Source organism: Calypte anna, chromosome 3 (genome assembly GCF_003957555.1).
Source record: "Calypte anna isolate BGI_N300 chromosome 3, bCalAnn1_v1.p, whole genome shotgun sequence".
Lineage (NCBI taxonomy): Eukaryota > Metazoa > Chordata > Aves > Apodiformes > Trochilidae > Calypte > Calypte anna.
The window spans coordinates 70,132,243-70,152,977 of record NC_044246.1 but is presented as its reverse complement, the minus strand read 5'-3'; the positions used below and the strand labels follow the sequence as shown (position 1 = coordinate 70,152,977).

The 20,735-nt window shown below is 37.3% G+C and overlaps 1 protein-coding gene across 2 annotated transcripts in view; it reads left to right on the top strand.

Annotated features, from left to right (window-relative positions):
- The window catches only part of FIG4 (FIG4 phosphoinositide 5-phosphatase), a 66,035-nt gene that overhangs the window by 10,203 nt on the left and 35,097 nt on the right, over positions 1-20,735 (top strand). For both annotated transcript variants that reach the window (XM_030448634.1, XM_030448633.1), the window contains exons 2-12: positions 2,174-2,272; positions 3,619-3,742; positions 6,655-6,811; positions 8,067-8,117; positions 9,484-9,632; positions 11,420-11,548; positions 13,668-13,768; positions 14,203-14,365; positions 14,987-15,084; positions 17,110-17,243; positions 20,294-20,410. In XM_030448634.1, the coding sequence (XP_030304494.1) occupies positions 2,174-2,272; positions 3,619-3,742; positions 6,655-6,811; positions 8,067-8,117; positions 9,484-9,632; positions 11,420-11,548; positions 13,668-13,768; positions 14,203-14,365; positions 14,987-15,084; positions 17,110-17,243; positions 20,294-20,410 (1,322 nt within the window). The remainder of the gene's footprint in view (positions 1-2,173; positions 2,273-3,618; positions 3,743-6,654; positions 6,812-8,066; positions 8,118-9,483; positions 9,633-11,419; positions 11,549-13,667; positions 13,769-14,202; positions 14,366-14,986; positions 15,085-17,109; positions 17,244-20,293; positions 20,411-20,735) is intronic.

Sequence of the window (20,735 nt, the reverse complement as noted above, 5' to 3'; positions counted from 1 at the left end):
AGGAGTAAACAGCAGGACTTGCCACTCAGGAGGCACTGTAATCATAGATTCATAGAATCATCATGGTTTCATAGAATCATAGAATTGGCTGGGTTGGAAGGGACCTCAGAGATCATCAAGTCCAGCCCTTGATCCACTACCGCTGCAGTTACCAGACCATGGCACTGAGTGCCACATCCAGTCTCTTTTTAAATATCTCCAGGGATGGAGAATCCACTACTTCTCTGGGCAGCCCATTCCAATGCTTGATCACCCTCTCCGTAAATAAATTCTTTCTAATGTCCAACCTAAACCTCCCCCGGCACAAGTTAAGGCCGTGTCCTCGTGTCTTGCTGAGAGTTGCCTGGGAAAAGAGACCAACCCCCCCTGGCTACAGCCTCCTTTCAGGGAGTTGTAGAGAGTGATGAGGTCTCCCCTGAGCCTTCTCTTCTCCAGGCTGAACACCCCCAGCTCCCTCAGCCTCTCCTCATAGGATCTGTGCTCGAGTCCCTTCACCAGCCTGGTTGCCCTCCTTTGGACCCGCTCCAGGACCTCGATATCCTTCCTGAACTGAGGTGCCCAGAACTGGACACAGTACTCGAGGTGTGGCCTCACCAGCGCTGAGTACAGGGGCAGAATCACTTCCCTGGACCTGCTGGCCACGCTGTTCCTGATCTAGGCCAGGATGCCATTGGCCTTCTTGGCCACCTGGGCACACTGCTGGCTCATGTTCAGCTTCCTGTCAATCGAGACTCCCAGGTCCCTCTCTGCCTGGCTGCTCTCAGCCACTCTGTGCCCAGCCTGGAGCGCTGCATGGGGTTGTTGTGGCCGAAGTGCAGGACCCGGCACTTGGCCGTGTTGAACCTCATCCCGTTGGAATCAGCCCAACTCTCCAGTCTGTCCAGGTCCCAAGTTTGAAAGGGCCTTTAACATCATAGAGTCCAGTCACCATCCCACACCATCTTCTAAATTCTGCACATTTTTTGAATACTGCCAGGGATGGAAACTTCCTGGGCAACCTGTTCCAATGCTCCATCACTCTTTCGGTGAAATGTCAGTGTACAAGTTGGAGTAAGGATTTAGTGGTGTTTCTAACAAAGTTAAGGATTTTATTTTATTTTAGAGCTTAATGACTACAAATTTTGGTGATTTCTAAGAAGCTGAGGTTATCCTTAAGTATTTTGTCATTAAAGATGTTTGTTAACATCTCATTGGTATAAACTGGAAAACTGTGAGTTTTGTGTGAATGTTACTATTGATTTCCTCTCCCACATTTGAATCCATGTGACTTTAAAAGTTAAGAGCTGGCTGCATAGATCCACTTGAATTTACCATGCTTTCCTACTAGGCTTAGCATTATTAATAAGTTACACCTTGCTGTGTGGTAGCACCACACAGATTAAATAATTAGTAAAATGAGTGCTACTTATAGCAAGTCGGTCCTGCAAGTGTGCTTACTGTTAATTCCTCTAAATGTAAAAATTAATTTATAGTTTGATTCCCTTAAATGAAAAATGGACACATAATGTTTATTATGTGGTCTTTCTTTCGTATTTTGAATGAGAATTGAAGCTAGTATTTTTTTTTAAAAGCTAATATTTTAAAATAACATAGCTGGTCAAAATAAACCTGACTTGTGGAAGAGCATTGGTAAGAAGTTTATCATAGCAAATAATAATAAAGAAAGAAAACTTACAATACTGAAGTACTTACAGTTTTTCAGGTTTTATTAAGGACTAGGAAGAGCTAGTTGGTAGTAATTGACTACATTACAGTAGTTTTAGATTACAAACTCATGTATGAACTTCTGCTAAATTTTACAAAGTAAGTGGAAAGGCATTATGGCTGGGGCACAGTGCAATTGGACAGTGCCTGGTGTAAGATGTGGGGTTTTTTCTCTCTAAACAGGTATTCAGCTTTCTTCAATTTTTAATTTGCTCCTCTTTGTGCAATGGGGAGAATGAGGTCTTTTAAATTGTAAAGGTTGATTCTCTACAAGTGTACCTATCTAGGGTACTGATGTTTAGAACAGCTTATTAACAGTCTTTATGGAATACTATGGTTTTTTTATATTAATTGAAATCAATCTAGCCCAGAAACTAAATAAATGGCATTTTCGATGTCTTATGTTACTTTATGTGGACTTTGGTTACTTCATCTTGTATAATATTCTGTCTTCTTTTTTTTAATGTAGCGGTATTTTCTCGTTGGAAGTAATCCTGCAGAAACCAAATACCGTGTTTTGAAAATAGATCGCACTGAACCAAAGGATTTGGTTATAATTGATGATAAGGTGAGTGCCTCTCTATTAAGGTCTGTTTGAGGTATTCCAAATAATACTGCATATATTGAGCTAAATTTATTACAAGTTTAATCTGTTTCAAAACAGCTATGTTTCAAAATCATAGAATAGTTTGGGTTGGAAGGGACCTGCAAGACCACCTAGTTCAAACCTCCTGCCCTGGGCAGGGACACCTCCAACCAGACCAGACTGCTCAAAGCCCCATCCAGCCTGGCCTTGGACACTTCCAGGGAGAAGGCAGCCACAGCTTCTCTGGGCGGCCTGTTCCAGCATCTCACCACCTTTATTGTAAAGATTTTCTTCCTAATACCTAATCTAAATGTACCCTATTTTGGCTTGGGACTGTTCCCCCTCATCCTATTGCTACCTGCCCTTGTAAATTCAAGTTCCTCTCTGGCTTTCCTGTAGAGTTGCAGAACACTTGAGGTTGGAGGGGATCTCTGGGAATTGTAAGTCCTATGTTTGTTTTCAGCAAGGATAGAGAACAAGCAGATCCGGTTGCTCAGGGTCATGCCCAGTTGCATTTTGCACTTGGATGGTGTTGCCACATCCCTAAGTAACCTGTTCAGTGTTCAGCCATCCTCACATAATAAAAAGCTTTTCTCGTATGTTCAAATGGAATTTCCTGAATTTCAATTTGTATCCACTGCCTCTTGTCCTTTGACTGGATACTTTTGGGAAGAATCTGCCTCAGACTTCTTTATTCTCTTCTACGAGGTATTTATACACATTGATAACCTTCCCTCTGAGGTTTCTCTTCTGCAGGCAGATCAAGCCCAACTCTCTCAGCCTCTCCTCCTATGTCAGATGCATATGGTATTAACATGATAATGACCAGTTGCAGTATGGGAATGGCCAAAAGATCTCCAAATAGCATATTTGTTTTAATGAGGTTTTTCAGTTTATTATGTATGTGTCCTCAAAGGTTTTCTTTTATTCAGCTGTGGTGTTCTAGGACAAAATAAGTTTAATTACTATCTAGAAAAAAATGTAGTGATTCTGGTATATCATATCTGAAGCAAAATGAACAGCAGCAGGAGTTTTAATGTACACAACAGAACAAGACTTGAAGTCCAGGGAGTTTATGGTTTAAAATCTTACCACTTCAGATTCAGAAATGCTTGAATTCACATGTGACCATGACTGTTTCTGTTGGAGTGAACAGTGAGTTTTCTGTGTAGAAAAATTTGTTGTACTTGTTGGTAGGACTGAAAAAGGGGACAGAGGATGTAGAGCAGCCATTTGGTTTAATTTATATTAAGTAAATTGTACTGCTCTCTAACAGGAAATAATATTAACTACCAAAGCAGTAACTTAGATGACTTTTTATTTTAAAGCATGTGTATACACAACAAGAGGTGAGGGAGCTTCTTGGCCGTTTAGACCTGGGAAACAGAACTAAGATTGGGCAGAAAGGCTCTTCTGGATTATCTCGAGCAGTCTCTGCTTTTGGTGTAGTAGGTAAGTGTTTATTTTGTTTTATAAAATATTTTATTTCTTAAGCAGGTGAGGCTTGCTCTGCCATGCTGTCTGTATTTTTGTTCTCCCTTGTTTTAGGGTTGGTTTTTTTTTATAATGAAGAGGATCGAGAATTTTATTCACAAGGACAAATGCATTTCTATGTATTTTCTGAAAAATTGGTGGCCAGCACAGCAGTGAGTTCTGCTGTAGCTGGTCTCTTTTTCACTAAGGAGAGATCTAGGAAATAGCCAAGTTCTAGAAGCTTGGTTGAAGATCTCACCAAACTCAACTGATTGTAGGGTAATAATCACATGGAACCTGGCTCATACAATGCTTTTTTTAAAAGAAAGCAAGAGGTCTTCATCCTTAGGTCTTCATCACGTGCTATTCAGAAGGATGACTTATTTTTCTTTTTGGTTAACTTTTTGCAGTGACATACTAAAATACTTTTTTTCATGTTTGAACTAGTGTAAGTGGCTAGTATGTCAACTGAATTCTTAAATGCTGATCAGATGTCCATAATCCCAGAGAATTGATTCAAGGATTTAACAGCTTCTAACTTAAGCTGAAAGTCACTACTTTCCTCCCTGTGGTCAGATCCTGAGGCCAATATATTGATGGGTGATGTCTGCAAAGTAAGTGCTAACGTGTGCTCTGGCAACCCCCAATAATAGTTCTTATTTTATTTGTGTCATTATACTACATCTGGACATCCAAATCCAAGCTGCAGTGGCAGTGGAGAATGCAAATACTTTAAAAAATGTTTCTGAATTTTTCATAACAACCAAAATATACGAAAACATTATTAGTACTCTAATCTAAGGTGGCAGATTAATCTTAATACTTACATCTGTATTCTTTTTGCTTATGAAGCATTTTGGAACTTTTCAGTTGATCATAAGTTTCTCATATAAGGTTTATGTTCCTTATTAATGAGTATCGATAAATATGAGTATCAATATCAATGAGTATCAGTAATTTATTTTGGTTTTGCACAAGACATTAGTGCTAGGTATCTAAATAAGAGATTATATATTCAGTTGGAAAATGGTTGTGGACAGTGAAAATTTTGCATCCCAATTCTGTTTGATTATATGTACCCTTAAAACAGGAGAGTTTCTATTCTGTAGCTGGACAAATGTATCAGTTATCAGGTATGGAGTACTATTTCTATGTGATATATTTTTTAAACACAGCATGCTCTCAGGGATCTTTAGATTTTTTTTTGCACTTGTATATGCTTTAAACATCTTCTGTCTTCATCTTATCAAATACCTGCATAAACATGTAATTTCAGGAAATGCAACTGTTCATTTCTGCCTCTTGGCTCTGTATAAGAGTACAAAACTATTTATTTTGTTTTAGTAAAAATGGAAAGGACAGCTTTGTTATGTTTTCTGACTTTTTCATCACCAGAGACAATGTATCAGTGTACTGAGAATAGGGGTGCTGATTTACTGTTTAATAGTAGAAACAGCTTTTAAATGGAGAGAACTGGGACCAGGGGAAAGGCTGTTTTCCTTATCAGGCTTTGGTATAACATCTGGTCAAACTCAAAGCACAGAGACTGTTCACATAAGTGATTTTGATACCTGGAGGATACAGGAAGAACTTTGCTATTTAACAACTGAAATTCAATAGTCTGGCTGCTTTTGTTTTTTACTGTCAGCAGGGCCTCTACTCCTTGTGCAGGTGAGAGCATTTTTCCAAGGGGGGCTAATAAGGCAGAAGAAAAGAATTGCAGTTCATTCGATCACATTGCAGTCTCCAGCAGGGACAGGAAGGAAAATACATGCTTTGCTCATCCTTCTTTAATTTATAATGCAAAGCTAAAAGAACTCGATATAAATACAAGCAAAAATGTGAGTAGTGAGGGTTCCCCCGCCAGTTAATATATTTGTTGACAATATTACAGCAGGGACTGAGTTTCAGGCTCCTTACTAGTAGCAACCCATCAAAGCAGCTGCTTCCAAGAGCTAATTAATGTTGTTTATTAGTTATTAAAATTTAGTACTGCTATATCACTGCCTCTACTTTAATTTGGGTTCAGGGCTGTTTACTTATTTCTAGTTTGAATTTATACATTTGTGTTGTATTTAAAGGTTTGTTATGCTTTTTCCTAATGGTACATGAAAGATACATCCGAAGCAGCAACTCAGTGAGGAAGCAGGGCTCTGCTCTGTAGCATTACAAAATGAGGATGGAGGCTTCAGAAACCTTCTTGTAGGAAGGAAACCCAGACACTGCCTAGTCTACCTTCTTAGCTCTCTGGACTTCAGCAGAGTCAATGATGGTATCTCAGCAAGAAAACTGGAAGAAATTATTACCCTTGATATTCTGAGTGGCTGATTTGGGGAGTATGCTGCTGTAGACAGAGAATTTAATTCCCTGTTATTAAGGAGGGTAAGCACAAAGGTGTTGTAGGACCCTCAGCTCCTTTTGCTGTTCTGTGCCTACCCCATTCCAAAAGAGAATACATAAACCTGAAAAGAAAATCAAAGGTTGGGATTCCTCTGTACCTTGGCATATTAACCTTTTGATATCTGAAGTAAATAGGGCATGCCTTGCTCCGAAGAATGAAGTCTTATAAAAAAGCAAATGCAAGTATCTTTGGACAATAACTTATTCTGAATTTTCAGTGTCTTAACCCTGCTACCTAATATGAAAAATAGTGGAAGGGAAAAAATGTAAAAACTATGTAATTCATTGATTAACACTTGAGGTGAATTGTAAGACTGTTTATGTAGCTGTGTATTTTTTATGCGTATACATGTGCACATTATGCATATAACACTGAGAGCAAGTAAAAATTCTATGAATTCTTGAAACAATTCTGATAGTTTTGTTCATAGTGTGTTTGATCAAATCAATACAAACATGCAGCTAGTAGCATTTTAATGCTGTTTCAACAGGTTTTGTCAGGTTTCTGGAAGGCTACTATATAGTGTTAATAACAAAAAGAAGAAAAATGGCAGATATTGGAGGTCATGCAATATATAAAATAGAAGATACAAATATGATCTACATTCCAAATGACTCTGTAAGAATCACTCATCCTGATGAAGCCAGGTAAATAATTGTGGTAAATAACATGTACTTTTATTTTTTAAGCAGAGGTAAACTGCAACTAGAAATTTTGGCCATAGAATTCCTTCTGTTAGTATGTCATTCAGCCATTTTGTTTTAATTCTTAAATTAGCAGGGAAGAAAGGAGAGTGAGCCACAAGTTCTGGTCTCTAACCTGTAAGGTAAATATAGCTCTTACAGTCTTTCAGAGTTTTTTGTCTGCATCTCCATGTCACATACATGTCAAAGCTACATCCTAGCAAATGTACACCAGAAAGCATCCAATATAAACACTGTTCTTACAAGGGCAAAGTAATGCTAACAGTGTTGCATTGTTTGGGGTATGCTATTATTTCCTTAGTATCTCAAGCATCATGTTAATCTCACCAGAAGAGATCTCTTCTGCCCTTCAAGAAGTGATAAGAAGGTATTTACTTAGAGATTCTATGCTGTCAGAAAGAATAAATGTGTAAAGGGTGATAAACTGACCTGTTGGTAAATTTAGCTTCTTTTGTACTTTCTGAGACTTCTCGCTAAAGAAATAGATTTGGGACTTTGATCAGCAAGGACTTCTGTATGAAATGTACAAATAAATCCCAGTGGTGTTTTTATCAGGGTGAAGTAACTACTTCTATGAAATACGAGGCAAATTAAATCAGTTAACTGCTTTTCAGTCTGTACCAAGTGTGAGTAGTCTAAAATTTGTGATAGATTATGATAAGCTGTTATCAGGTAATAAGTCAAGACAGTGGTAACTATTAAAGAAATTTTCAGTGACTGTAAACCTCAGTCTGCCCTCAGAGTGCAGGAGGTCATCTTATCTTGCTGATACATTTATGGTGTTGCCCATTTTATCTTTCACAGACAGTGTTACTGTTTCTTCTGAGAATCTGCAAGTGTCTTACATGTTGAAGTAGATATTTCTTTTTCTGATCATTTATTTGAGAATAACTGTAAAAATACTAATTTTCATGAGTATTTTGATGAAACTTGCATACTGATGGGAGTTCACTTGTGTAAGTCCTAGAGAATTTGACCCATGCATGTGGAAAATGTATCTTAACTGCCTAAAGAAACAGGTTATGTATATTTGATTTGTTTAATTCAGATGCTGTCAAAAACAATTACAGTAAGATAGCTAGAGTACTAAAGGCAAGAGTCAATATTTGTGTATAATTTAATTTCTGAGATCCTCTGAATGACTTCTTGGGGTCTGTCTGGTTTAAGTGATAACTTTTAACTTGAATTATTTTGCTAGGTATCTGAGAATCTTTCAAAATGTGGACCTTTCTAGCAACTTCTATTTTAGGTAAGTAATCATTCCTTTAAAAAAATGTATAATTAGATGTGCTGAAAGATCTTACTTTTGGTTGTTGTTCTGGGGAAATAAGAGACAGGACAGTGCTTGTCCATTTTCATCTGTCTTCAGGACCTGCTTTCTCCTTCAAGAAGCTGACTAGGAATGCAGTTTCTATGAGGCTGAAAATCTTGAAATATTAGTGGCAGGGTAGAAGGCAGACACTGAAATTATCAGATTATGAAGAAGTTCTTCCTGAAAGATGCTATTTTTCCAAAGAGAGTTTGTTTCTCATGTTTTTCTTTCTTGGTCTCATTTTTGAGAAATGAAGCTTTGATTTGATTGGAAGCAAAGATACAGAAATAGGTCCTCACCCAAGATATGCCCTGGGTACATCTTTCACAGGACCTTCTAAACACAACCAGTTCTTTTGCTTACTGCTTCATATGCATAATGCCTGAGACAAACTTCTGTGTCCTTACTACTCTTGAGATTTTTGGAACATCAGAGAAAAGGGAGAACTGTGCTGATAAACCTGGCAGTAGTAGTAATCACACTTTAAAACTTTAGAAAAAGGGAACTCAAAAACCCTTTTGCATGTACCAAAAGATTTGTCAGTCTATAACAGGGTGCCTCATGGAAAATGAAAAGCTATTTGTCACAACTGTATCTCTGAAGATGAAACCTGCAAAGTTTAATGTCTGTTTTGTGGTTTTTGGTGGAAAGACTTTTTCAAACTATTAACTCTCTGGTTTTTTTCCATGTCTAGTCTCCCAACCCCAGTGTTATGCATTATACTGCTAAAGGTTCTGTTACATGCAAGCTGTGCATTTCTCATTCAAAGGCTGAGTAAATTAGGCTTATCCCCAGGGAAATAAATCCTAGTGGCTTATAGAATTGAGCAATTAGTTGACAGTATAAGACATAAGATGCAGATTTTGTTAGTGTTATGTAATAAAAAACCAAACACCTTTTGCCTATTTAGCACCCACTGTTTTGGGATGCATCTATGCTGCAATTACAAATTTGAAGGTAGATATGGTTTTTGTGGATGAAAATTTTTGGCTATTTTGAGTTCAAATGGCAATTAGGGAGTTAAATTTCAGGAAAATATGGTTGTCTGTGTAGATGGATATTTCAGATATTGTACTGTAAACAGTTTCTATGTAAAGATTGTTTCAGAAATAATTTGTGTCATTTTTCATTATAGAATCAGTGTCAGTATATCTTGTTTAGAAGTATTTTTTAATGGATAAAATAGTACTGTGCTAAATAAGTACAGCAAGTTCTTATATAAGAGTACTTTGATATGAGAGTAAGGGCTTTCAGAAAAATCCTGTGCATCTGCAATTATTAATAAACTATAACTGTCTATCAGTTACAGCTATGATCTGTCTCACTCCCTTCAGTATAATCTTACTGTCCTGAGAATGCCACTTGAGACATTAAAAACTGAAACATCTCAGACCCGACAAGAGAGTTTTGATATATTTGAAGATGAAGGACTTTCAATCCAGGGTGGAAGTGGTAAGCCAGTGTGTATAATTAAGCTGATGCTATGGTCTCGAGTACAATTACAATTTCTTCTACTTAAGTTCACTTTTGAGAAACACTTGGATCTTTCTGTATTGATCAGTAGTCTCCTAAAATGTCTGAAACAACCCCCAGCCCAAGTCTTTGAAAGTCAGACTTGTACACTGTCTGCCCTTTTGGTTTTGACACCCTAGAATAGGATGAGAATACTTACTACAACTCAAAGAATAATAAGGAATGTTAGGTATGTGAGTAATCATCTTTGTTACTGGAACTTACTGTGGCAAGTTGTTGTAAACATCTGTTATAATGTCATTTAGATGTTGAAAAAGTAATGCTGAATACAGGATGCCTTAAATCCCATGGAAAAAAACAAAGTATTATCTATTTTCTTTTGAAAAAGAGACAACCTTCCCCTGAAGTCACTGCTCCCCCTCCTCCCATCTGCAAACAATATTTAGTAACATGGTTAAATTATCAAGATAGCAGAAATCAGTTGTCAAATACTGCAGTGACAGAAATGATCATAAAGACAGAGGGAGCAAGAATTCCTCCTCTGCAAAGGCTCTTACCGGCAGAATCCCTCAGGAATCCATACAATGGCATTTTCTCTTGCATGTCTTTGAGAAAACATTGGTATAAAGACACCATAGCTCTCCAGTGGGAGAGTTGGATAAGGTGATCTCTAGAGGCCCCTTCCATCTCTGACAATTCTGTGATTCTGTGATAATCTTGACCCCATCAGCCACACACTGATAACATACACAGCTCCATTTCTGCTAGGTGTGTGAACCTATATGTCACTGATAGAATGTGTAAGAAATAGCCATCTGTCATTCAAAACAAATTCTCACCAAAATAGCGCTGCTAAAAATGAGAGAGCTGACCACATGTTTGTGGACAGTTTGCACTGAATGCATACACCACTTCACCAAAAAAGTTACCTCAATTTTGCCTGGACTTGTGGTAACTTGGGTGACTAGGTAGCAACAGTTTGTTTGACAGCTTCATTTTCACCTTCAGTCTGTTAGAGAACTCATCTTTTTCTCCCAGAAGAACATTTGGCTGCTATAATTGGCATACATATTGTTATGATATAACTCATCCTGCCAGAAGCTTCATTGGAAAAAAATACACAAAAAATGTAACTAAGAGAGTTATTGTCGTATTCCTGCTCTGTAAGATTCAGAATCATTCAGTTGCCTTCACCACCTTCTAGTGCCAGCAGTCATCTTCGTCGCGATTTTTGAAACAAAAAAAGGCTTAGGTTCCAGATGTATCAGAAATTTAATTTTAATTTGCAGCTCTGCAATAACTGCATTTCTTAGTGTCAGTGCAAATTAGGTAAACGAGGCCAGGGCTATGCATGATCTTCTAGAGTCTACCAGGTAATTTCAGAGGTGACCAAGAATTGAAAAACTTGCCCTTTTGTGAGAGTATCTTTGTCCTAACTTCACAAATTCACAACTTGATTTATTTCATGTATTATCAAATCCTCTGCTGCTGTCATGCAGAGATCTCTCTTCAGTAGTGGAAGTATCAGCAACTCATGCATGAAGGTACTACAGCTGTCAACCAAAGAAAAATTGGAAGTCTTTGTTTAGCACATGCCTGAAGTTATTTGTTTTTGACAAACTTCAGGGATGAAAGTAAATGATATGCTGAAGGGAAGTTAAGGGAGAAGCCAAATAAAGGTCTAATAACCCGGGTTTTAAAGCAGTCCAATGCAGGTAAGCTCGTTTCTTGGTTCCTAATGCATTTTCATTGCAATAACTTCCTAGGTGTATTTGGGATTTGCAGCAAGCCTTATGAAAAGTATGTGTGGAATGGCAAGCTTCTGGAGGCAGTAAAAAATACTGTTCATCGTGACTGGCTGCTGTATATCATTCATGGATTCTGTGGGCAATCAAGTATCCTTCTGCTGTTGTAACAGATGTTGGTTTATTGACTTTTTAAAAGTTTGAAGGTGTGAAATACATTGAATTATTTCTTTGTCACATAAATACTTTTCAATTTTAGAATTACTGGTTGGTTTTTATTTTGATTTCTTTTCTAGGTTTTACAGCTAAACAGAAAATAGTTATGTTCTTATTACAGGGTCCTGGCACAGGGAGACTGCATTCTCAGTGAGGCACTGTTTGTAAACATGCCATTTAGTACTAAAAACCTTGAGAGGATTTTAAGGCTTAGCCATATTTTTTACAGGTATTTGAGGAACAGGAGAAAAGGTAAACAGAACCAAATTGCTGACAGAAATGTTCTCTTACTAATCTCCTTTAAAACGTTTTTTAGCAACTGAGATTTGCAGGAATTCTGTTTCAGCTGAAGATCGTGATAGAACTTGATGCTTGCTGTGAAAAGTAAACCTAGAACATCTGAATTTTTTTTTTTACTGACTATATGTAGTCGGTCTCTTTTCCCAGGAAACTCTTAAGGGCATGGTCTTAAGTTGTGCTGGGGGAGGTTTAGGTTGGATATTAGAATTTCTTTACTGAGAGGGTGATCAGACATTGGAATGGGCTGCCCAGGGAAGTAGTGGATTCTCCATCCCCGGAGATATTTAAAAAGAGACTGGATGTGGCACTCAGTGCCATGGTCTGGTAACTGCAGCAGCAGTGGATCAAGGGTTGGACTTGAAGATCTCTGAGGTCCCTTCCAACCCAGCCAATTCTATGATTCTATATGTAGGATATATATATTAGTAAGATATATATATATATTTATTGATAGGATATTTATTTATTTATTGAACAAGAAGAAATAGGTTTAAGTTATGCCAGGGGAGGTTTGTTGCATATTAGGAAATATTTCTTTACTGAAGGAGTAGTGAGGCATTGGAATGGGCTGTCCAGGGAGGGGGTGATGTCGCTGTCCCTGGAAGTGTTCAAAAAGCATTTAGATGTGGAGCTTCAGGATACGGGGAAGTGGTTGTAGTAGTTGTGGATTAGGGTTGGACTCGATCTTGAAGGTCTTTTACAACCATTATGATTCTCTGATACATTATTTCAAGTGGGTAAATGGGTCTATGTAAATTGTAATAGGAGGAGAAAAAGGTTCAAATGCGTGTCACACTCCAAAGAATTGCTATCTGAGCATCCTAGTTCATAAGAATTTGTTGTATTACAGTGACACTATATTTTAATTAACAGTATTGTGTTAGTTCAAAGTCTGTCAACAAAATACCTGGGGAAGCAGATACAGTTATCAGGTTAAGGTTAGTGGATTCTTTGCAAAATTTAATTTTGTATTTTCATTATTGTAAGGCTGCTGGTCATTGACCTGGTCCCCAGACATAAGACTAGGTCTGGTTTTATGTACCACTATTTCATCTAGGGTCTTAATTAAAGTGTTAGCTATAGATCTGGCCACCAGAATTATGCCTGCAGCTGTTCTGCAAGAGTAGTCTTTGCCCTAGATATTTGAAGAGCAAATGTCTTCTTCCCTCTTTCTCGTGTCTCTCATCTGGCTAAGGAAGCAGAGCTGGTCATACCAAGACAGCTGATTCTCTCTTTATTTTTTACTGAAAAAAAAAAAAAATCAGCTCTTCATCCCTAGCTGTTTGCCTCTGGCTTTTGGTTGGTGATACTTGCAAATGTATCTACTATTCCAGACAAATAATTAGAGGGTGATAATCTACACAGTGTGACAATAGACATTCCCTGGACTTAATCCCAGTAGTCACAAAAGCAGGATTTGCATCCCAAGATGAATCTTGTATTTATTTCACCTCTGTTGTCACTTCTTAAAATAGAAATGCTTCTATTCCATATGTTGTGAAAAGTGGTTGATGTCATGTAATGTGGATTCCCTTTTCAAAGCTCTTCAAGATGATTGTTGAAAGAAGCAGTGCTATCTTCCAGCTGCAAATGAGATTTGGAAGTGATACTCATCTCTGCAAAGGAGATTTTAATTCAGATATTTCACTTTAATACTCCATTTTTAGAATTAATTTTTAGAATTAATTTTTAATTTTGAAATAAGTGAATAAAAAATTGCGTATGACATGTGAACCTTAACTTCTCTTTTAAGAACTGTTAATATATGGTCGCCCTATATATGTCACTCTGATAGCCAGAAGATCAAGTAAATTTGCTGGGACACGTTTTCTGAAACGAGGAGCAAACTGTGAGGTAAATTAAATGTGATTTTAGGGGTTCTTCTCTGCCCTCCCCTACAGTATGAAAGCATGGACTTGACTGACTGGAGAACTGAAATGCTTTAGAGAGTTGTTAGGGCTTTGTAAATTGTGCTATTAGATATTGTTATCACAGTTATCTTGACATCTTTTAATTCGGATAGTAAAGCTGTTCTCAAAATAAACTTAACCAGCAGCTTTTTGTTGGTTTTTTTTTAAACCTAGAGATAAAAATAGTGTTTTCCAAATAGAACAAAAAAAGAAATAGTATACATTTTGGGACAAATGGAAAATTAACCTTCAATGGTGTTCTCACTACAGTTTTGTGTTTTACAGTTTAGTTGTACTCTGTAGTGATCAGTTCTCTATAGTCCCATGCAGATCTGAACTGGAGTGCCTACATCATATGTGTTTTTCTGTTTGTTCTAGGGAGATGTTGCTAACGAAGTGGAAACTGAACAAATCCTTTATGATGCTTCAGTTATGTCATTCTCTGCGGGAAGTTATTCTTCCTATGTTCAAGTTCGAGGATCTGTCCCTCTGTACTGGTCTCAGGATATTTCAACTATGATGCCAAAGCCACCCATAACATGTATGTACAGATTATTCTTTCTGGTAGTTAATGGTTTGCACTGGGTCCTAAAGAAACATCTGAGAGAGTTAATGGCAACTAACCATGTAAAAATGAACACATTGTCTATGTATTTTGTTATTTGGAAATCTATAATTTTAGGTAAATCAATATGGCTTATTATAAACATCATGGCATACAAATGTTCAACCACATTAAAAGCTACATTTCATGACATGGAAAAGAAAAATTCTCCATCTTAGGTATCACATTCAGAGATGTAGTACAAAAATAGTTTTGAAGATATGTACTTTCTTCTTGCTATTATTTTATATACAAAATTAGCTACATTTATCTTAGTATCGTGGCTACAATTCTGAACCTTTTAAAAGGATGGAAAACATCTGGGCTGAAGTTAATGGGGCCAGAATAACTGCACTTTATAAGCATCTCATGGAAGTTTTTGTTAAGAAGTCATTTGCAATTTGGAAAAGGGAAGATTTTTTGACAGCTTTTGCATAAAAAGAGCTTGTAATTGTATCATTAGTATTAGATAATTGGTATATATTTTGTCAAGACTGCTTTTAAGGAAAACTCATTTAAGTGGCTACAGCTTGCCCTGAATACATGTATTTGTTGCAGTGGACCAAGCAGATCCTTTTGCACATGTTGCTGCTCTTCATTTTGACCAAATGCTTCAGAGATTTGGCTCCCCCATTATTATTTTGAATCTTGTGAAGGTATTGTATTTTTAATATGTTCTATATACATTCTAATTTTTTAATATAATGTTTATTTCTGTACGCTGTGTAATTTTGGTTGTGCTCTAAACTAATACGAGCTGCTAAATGTTGTATTTTCTTTATAAAGCATCCTACACGGGGTAGTACATAACTCTCCACCTGTTTCTGCTACAGCCCTTAAAAAAAAAGTTTCCCTTGTTGACAGACTTCTAGTATTATCTTTTGCTGTTGTTTTCAGGCTTTTGCTAGTACCCCTTAGATACGACTAAGTCCAAATAAATTTACAACTAAATTTAAATTAACACCAAAAAATGCTCAAATAGTATGGTTCCATGCCAAGGGAGGTTTGTAGGCTTCTTGTTACAGATGACTGAGTTATTTGAAATATTATGATAAAGTGTTGTCTTCTGATGTCTGCTTGGTGTGGCAGAGTCATGGAAGTACAAGAAAGAGAGAAAACTGATGTATTTGGTGCTAACGGGCAGTAGCAGCAGTGCTGGACTAATGGCGGGAGCTTCATGATTACTACAGCAGTTGAGTTCACTGCTGTGTGAGAGGCTGCAGTACAAAGCCTGAATTCTGTGTGGCACTGTTCTTTTGGTTCCTATGTCTTGTATTTGTATTGTGGGGTTTTTACTTTGTTTTTTTGTTTGTTTGGGGTTTTGTCTGTTCTGAACCAGCTGTTTTCTGTGGTGATGTCTGTTTTCATCTTTAATATATTGATTTGTTTTGCTTGAATCTTTCCTTAGTCTTAAAGGCTCCTTTGTGTGCATGTTGGATCCACTCTTACTGAAGGGATTAAACAAAAGGGAAAATATAAAATTAAGGCTTCAAAAAAACTAAGTTATAATAAATGGCAACCAGATAAACTTTTTTCTATTTCTGGAAGCTTTCCTATGTAGGACTGGTTTTATGCCACTCTGAAATCTGTGGAATTGTATTAGGGATAGCATTTGTTGAGAAGAAAATTATTTTCTCTTTTGCATCCGTAGCTTTCAAAAGCCATTGTTACAGTGTGAGTTTAGGCTCACATGATTTTGACACATGAATCATTTTATATTTTTATTCACAAGCCTTTCGAAGTGGTGGCTGAAAATGTCTCTATCTCCCTCAGTATAGGTACTCAACATTAAGATGCTAAAATTCATGTTTCTTTATTACTTTATGTACTGCTTAAAAAAAAAAAAAAAAAGAAAAGCAGGGGCAAAGCTCCCAAAGCTTAACACCTATTTTCACCTTTTTTGGGTGTTGTTTTTACAGAAATATTAAGTGTTTCTATCTCCAGTGCTTTTATTATTTGCTTTAAGTGTTGATGAAAACATAAATCTGTGTCCTTCTTTAGCTGTCTTTCCTAGAAACTTGTCAACTACTAATGAATGTAATGGGGCTTTTTTTGGGCTTCTTTAGTTCTGACTGCTATTGTATATTTAAAACAATTTCTATAACATGAGCACAGGTTTTAGTTTGGATAAAGTTGAGAGGAAAGGCATACTAATATAGAGAGTGCCAGAACATGTGGTTTATTCAGAGAATGGCAAGATAATTCAAATGCTTTTAAATTTTTGCAAGGCTGGGAGATGGGAGCTTTTGTTCCCCATCTCCTGCCAGTAATGGAGAAGAATTTCCTAGGTGCTCTTCTACCCCTGAATTAAATGAGATTAGTTCTGTCTGCCTCTCTTTTTCCTTCTCTTTTCTTTTTGTCCATTTCCTGGACACCCTGCTGTCACTTTTATTTTGTTGTGCTCTTCTTTGCTCTTGTAGGGTACCATTTTTCAGCTAATGATTAGGCACAGTTGAGATTGGTGACTTTTACTGCTAATACAGATCACCTGTTAAAACCCAGAACATTTAGATTTTTGTGTCCTCTGTTCTTAATTTAGTTGTTCTAATTATGAAGAACTTCCTTCTGTTATGTATTTAATTTTCAATTTCTGTTTTATATACATATGTGTATGTGTATACAGGTTACATACATTTGTTAATGAAAAGTTTAATGTTAACTTCATTTTCTTCTTGCAAAAGGAACGTGAAAAAAGGAAGCATGAAAGGATTCTTAGTGAAGAACTTGTTGCTGCTGTGACATATCTCAACCAGTTTTTACCCCCAGAGCATGCAATTATATACATACCCTGGGATATGGCCAAATACACTAAAAGGTACTTTGTACTTGTGCTCCTAGCCACAGTACATATAATCGTCAGCTATGGAGTGTTTATCTTTTCAGTTGAATGTAGACTAGAAATGATGGGAAAATTTTATTAAGAGCTAAAGACAGAATAAAACCTCAACTTTTTAAAGGAGTTTTAAAATGACACATGTATTTTAAGTCTTCAAGTATAAATAGCTATTCGTAAGTAACACACAACTAGGGTTTAAAGTTCTCTGACTTCTATATGTCTGCTTTATCCTGTAATGCCAAAAATTCTAAAATAAGGACAAGAATTGTTGGGTCAACTTTCAGGTATCTGTTACTGTATTTGTAACAAGAGAAAAACTGGTATTGTACAAAGGGCAGAGTTATAATTCTTGTTAATAAAATTTTATAAAAAGCTTTGAAAAATTCTTACTCATATTTGAGATTAAAAGTTGGTTGATATGGTTGGTCACATGTGTGCGAAATTATTAAAATTTCATAGATTTTCACAACTACATGTTTTGTACATTTCATGACATTGTGTACAATTAGGTGTATATGCAATTGTTTGTGTTATGACTAAATAGCAAATCTCATAAAAAGACTAGATTTCCTTTTAGAAGATAGGCTAGATGAAAATTCTTGAGTTTTATTAGAGTGATGCTGATGAAGCTGAGTAAGTAGTCTTCCTATGTGGGAAATTATTCTAGGTCATCAAACAATTCCCCTTCTGGCTTTAAGCTTGGGGTATATATACATATCCACATTCCCACCCTAGTACACATACCATATACCCAAACTGAATGTGCACAAGTCCATGGGCCCTGATGGGATGCACCCAAGAATGTTGAGAGCTGGCTGATGTTGTCACCCTGCCACTCTCCATCATTTTTGAGAGATTGTGGCAAACAGGAGAGGTGCCTGAGGACTGGAGGAAAGCCAGTGTCACTCCAGTCTTCAAAAAGGGCAAAGAGGGTCAAGCCAATTACAGACCAGTCAGCTTCACCTCTCTCTCTGGAAAAATTACAGACCAGCTCTTTCTGGAGGTCATCTCTAAGCACATGAAAGAGAAGAAGATTATCAGGAATAGTCAGCATGGATTTACCAAAGGGAAATCATGCTTGGCTAATCTGATAGCCTTCTGTGATGTAACTGAATGAGTAGATGCAGGGGAAAACAGTGATGTAGTCTACCTTGACCTTAACAAGGCTTTTGACACAGTCTCCCATAGCATCCTCTTGAGCAAGCTCAGGAAATGTTGAGTAGAGGAATGGACAGTGAGATGGATTAACAACTGGCTGCACAAAAGATCAATGGCATAGAGGCCATCTGGAGTTGTGTGACTAGTGGAGTCCCCCAGGGGTCAGTGCTGGGTTCAGTCCTGTTCAACATCTTTATCAGTGACCTTGATGATGGGACAGAGTGTCTTCTCAGCAAGTTTGCTGATGACGCAAAGCTGGGAGGACTGACTGATGCCACAGAAGACTGTGCTGCCATTTGGAGGGACCTAGACAGGCTGGAGAGTTGTGCAGGGAAAAATTTAATGAATTTCAAAAAGGGCAAGTGTCAAGTCTTGCACTGGGAGAAGAAGAACCCAAAGTACCAGTACAGGATGGGGACTGAGCTGTTGGAGAGCAGCACTTGGGAAAGGGACCTGGGGGTGCTGGTGGATGGAAGGATGACCCTGAGCCAACAATGTGCCCTTTTAGCTAAGAAGGCAAATGACATTCTGGGGTGCATTAGAAGGGGGGTGATCAACAGAGCAAGAGAGGTTCTCCTCTGCCTCTACTCTGCCCTCATGAAGCCACATTTGGAATATTGTGTCCAGTTCTGGGCCCCTGAGTTCCAGAAGGACAGGGAAATGCTTGAAAGAGTCCAGCACAGAGCGACCAAGATGCTGAAGGGAGTGGAACATTTCCCTTAGGAGGAAAGGCTGAGGGAGCTGGGTCTCTTCAGCTTGGAGAAGAATGAGGGGTAAACTCATCAACCTTTATAAATACATAAAGGATGAGTGCCAGGAGGATGGAGCCAGGCTCTTTTCAGTGGTGTTCAATGACAGGACAAGGGACAAAGGGTACAAGCTGGAGCATAGGAGGTTTCACATAAATACAATGAAAAACCTTTTCACTGTGAGGGTGACAGAGCACTGGCACAGGCTGCCCAGGGAGGTTGTGGAGTCTCCTTCCCTGGAGACATTCAAAGCCCACCTGGATGTGTTCCTGTGTGACCTCCTGTAGGTGACCCTGCTCTGGCAGGGGGGTTGGACTTGCTGATCTTTGGAGGTCCCTTCCAACCCCTAAGTTTCTGTGATATAAAAAGTACCTAACAACTTTGAACAAGATTAATTACTTGTACAAACAGCAAATACTTAGATTGGAAAATAATGTTTATACCTGCCTAAAGGATTAATAGTTTCAGGAATACTGAAAATGTGTTCATGTTAACATATAGTGTTGAAGTAAGTTTGCTGAGAAGTTATACCAGTGGAAATATTCCATAATATTGCTTCCATTTCAGTATAAACAATCTTTAAAAACCATATTACTAGTTTTGCTACTCAAAATAGAAACACTGTAAGAAAAACTTCAAAACTGAAATAATGAGTAAACCAAAGTTAGTGAACAGATGGATGCCCTGATCTGAGCAGGAGATGCAGGACATCATGAAGGCCACACAAAGAAACAAATGTAACTGAACAAAACAGCACCTTTCAAACAAAATGAGGCAATATGATTTACATAATCCTTTTCTGTCTTGTTCTTATTTTGTGAGTCACAGAAAGTTTGGTAGTGTAAAATGTGTGATATGAAAGTCAAGATGTTTTACATTTTTGAAGTCTTACACTTCTAGTTCATGCAATACTTTTTATTAATACATAAAGTTACTCAGATGCCATTACTGTTTCCTAACTCTGTAAAAACTAAGAACACAATAGGCACAATTGCTGTTGGATGAATAAAGCTGTGATATGAGAATTTCTTTAAATAATTTTTGTTATTAAAACACTTTGCAAGCAGTTAAATTTTCTTAGTATTAATATAGACTGACTGATTTTTTTTTTTCTCTCCTCAGCAAACTTTGCAATGTCCTTGATAGGCTGAATGTGATTGCAGAAAGTGTAGTAAAGAAGACTGGATTTTTTGTAAATCGACCTGATTCCTACTGCAGTATCTTGCGGCCAGATGAAAAGTACCTATCATTTAATTGGAGCATAATGAATAGCATCTACTGCTTGATGAGTTATCTGGAATTTCTGTGTCTGTTGCATTATTTCTTGTTGTAAGGCTTAAAGTAATATGAAAAAAATAATAATTTGTTAGAAATTATAGCTACAAGAATTGCAGCCAGAGGCACATGCTAGGAAAGACTAATACACTGTAAAATCTATAGAGAGAACAATTATGCTGCTGCTGTTCTCCTTATAATGAATTCCTCCTTCAAACCATTTCTAGTACAAATGGCTTGTTCAAGCTATTTGTAACTTTTAATGTTGTGCCATGTAAAGACTTGTTCC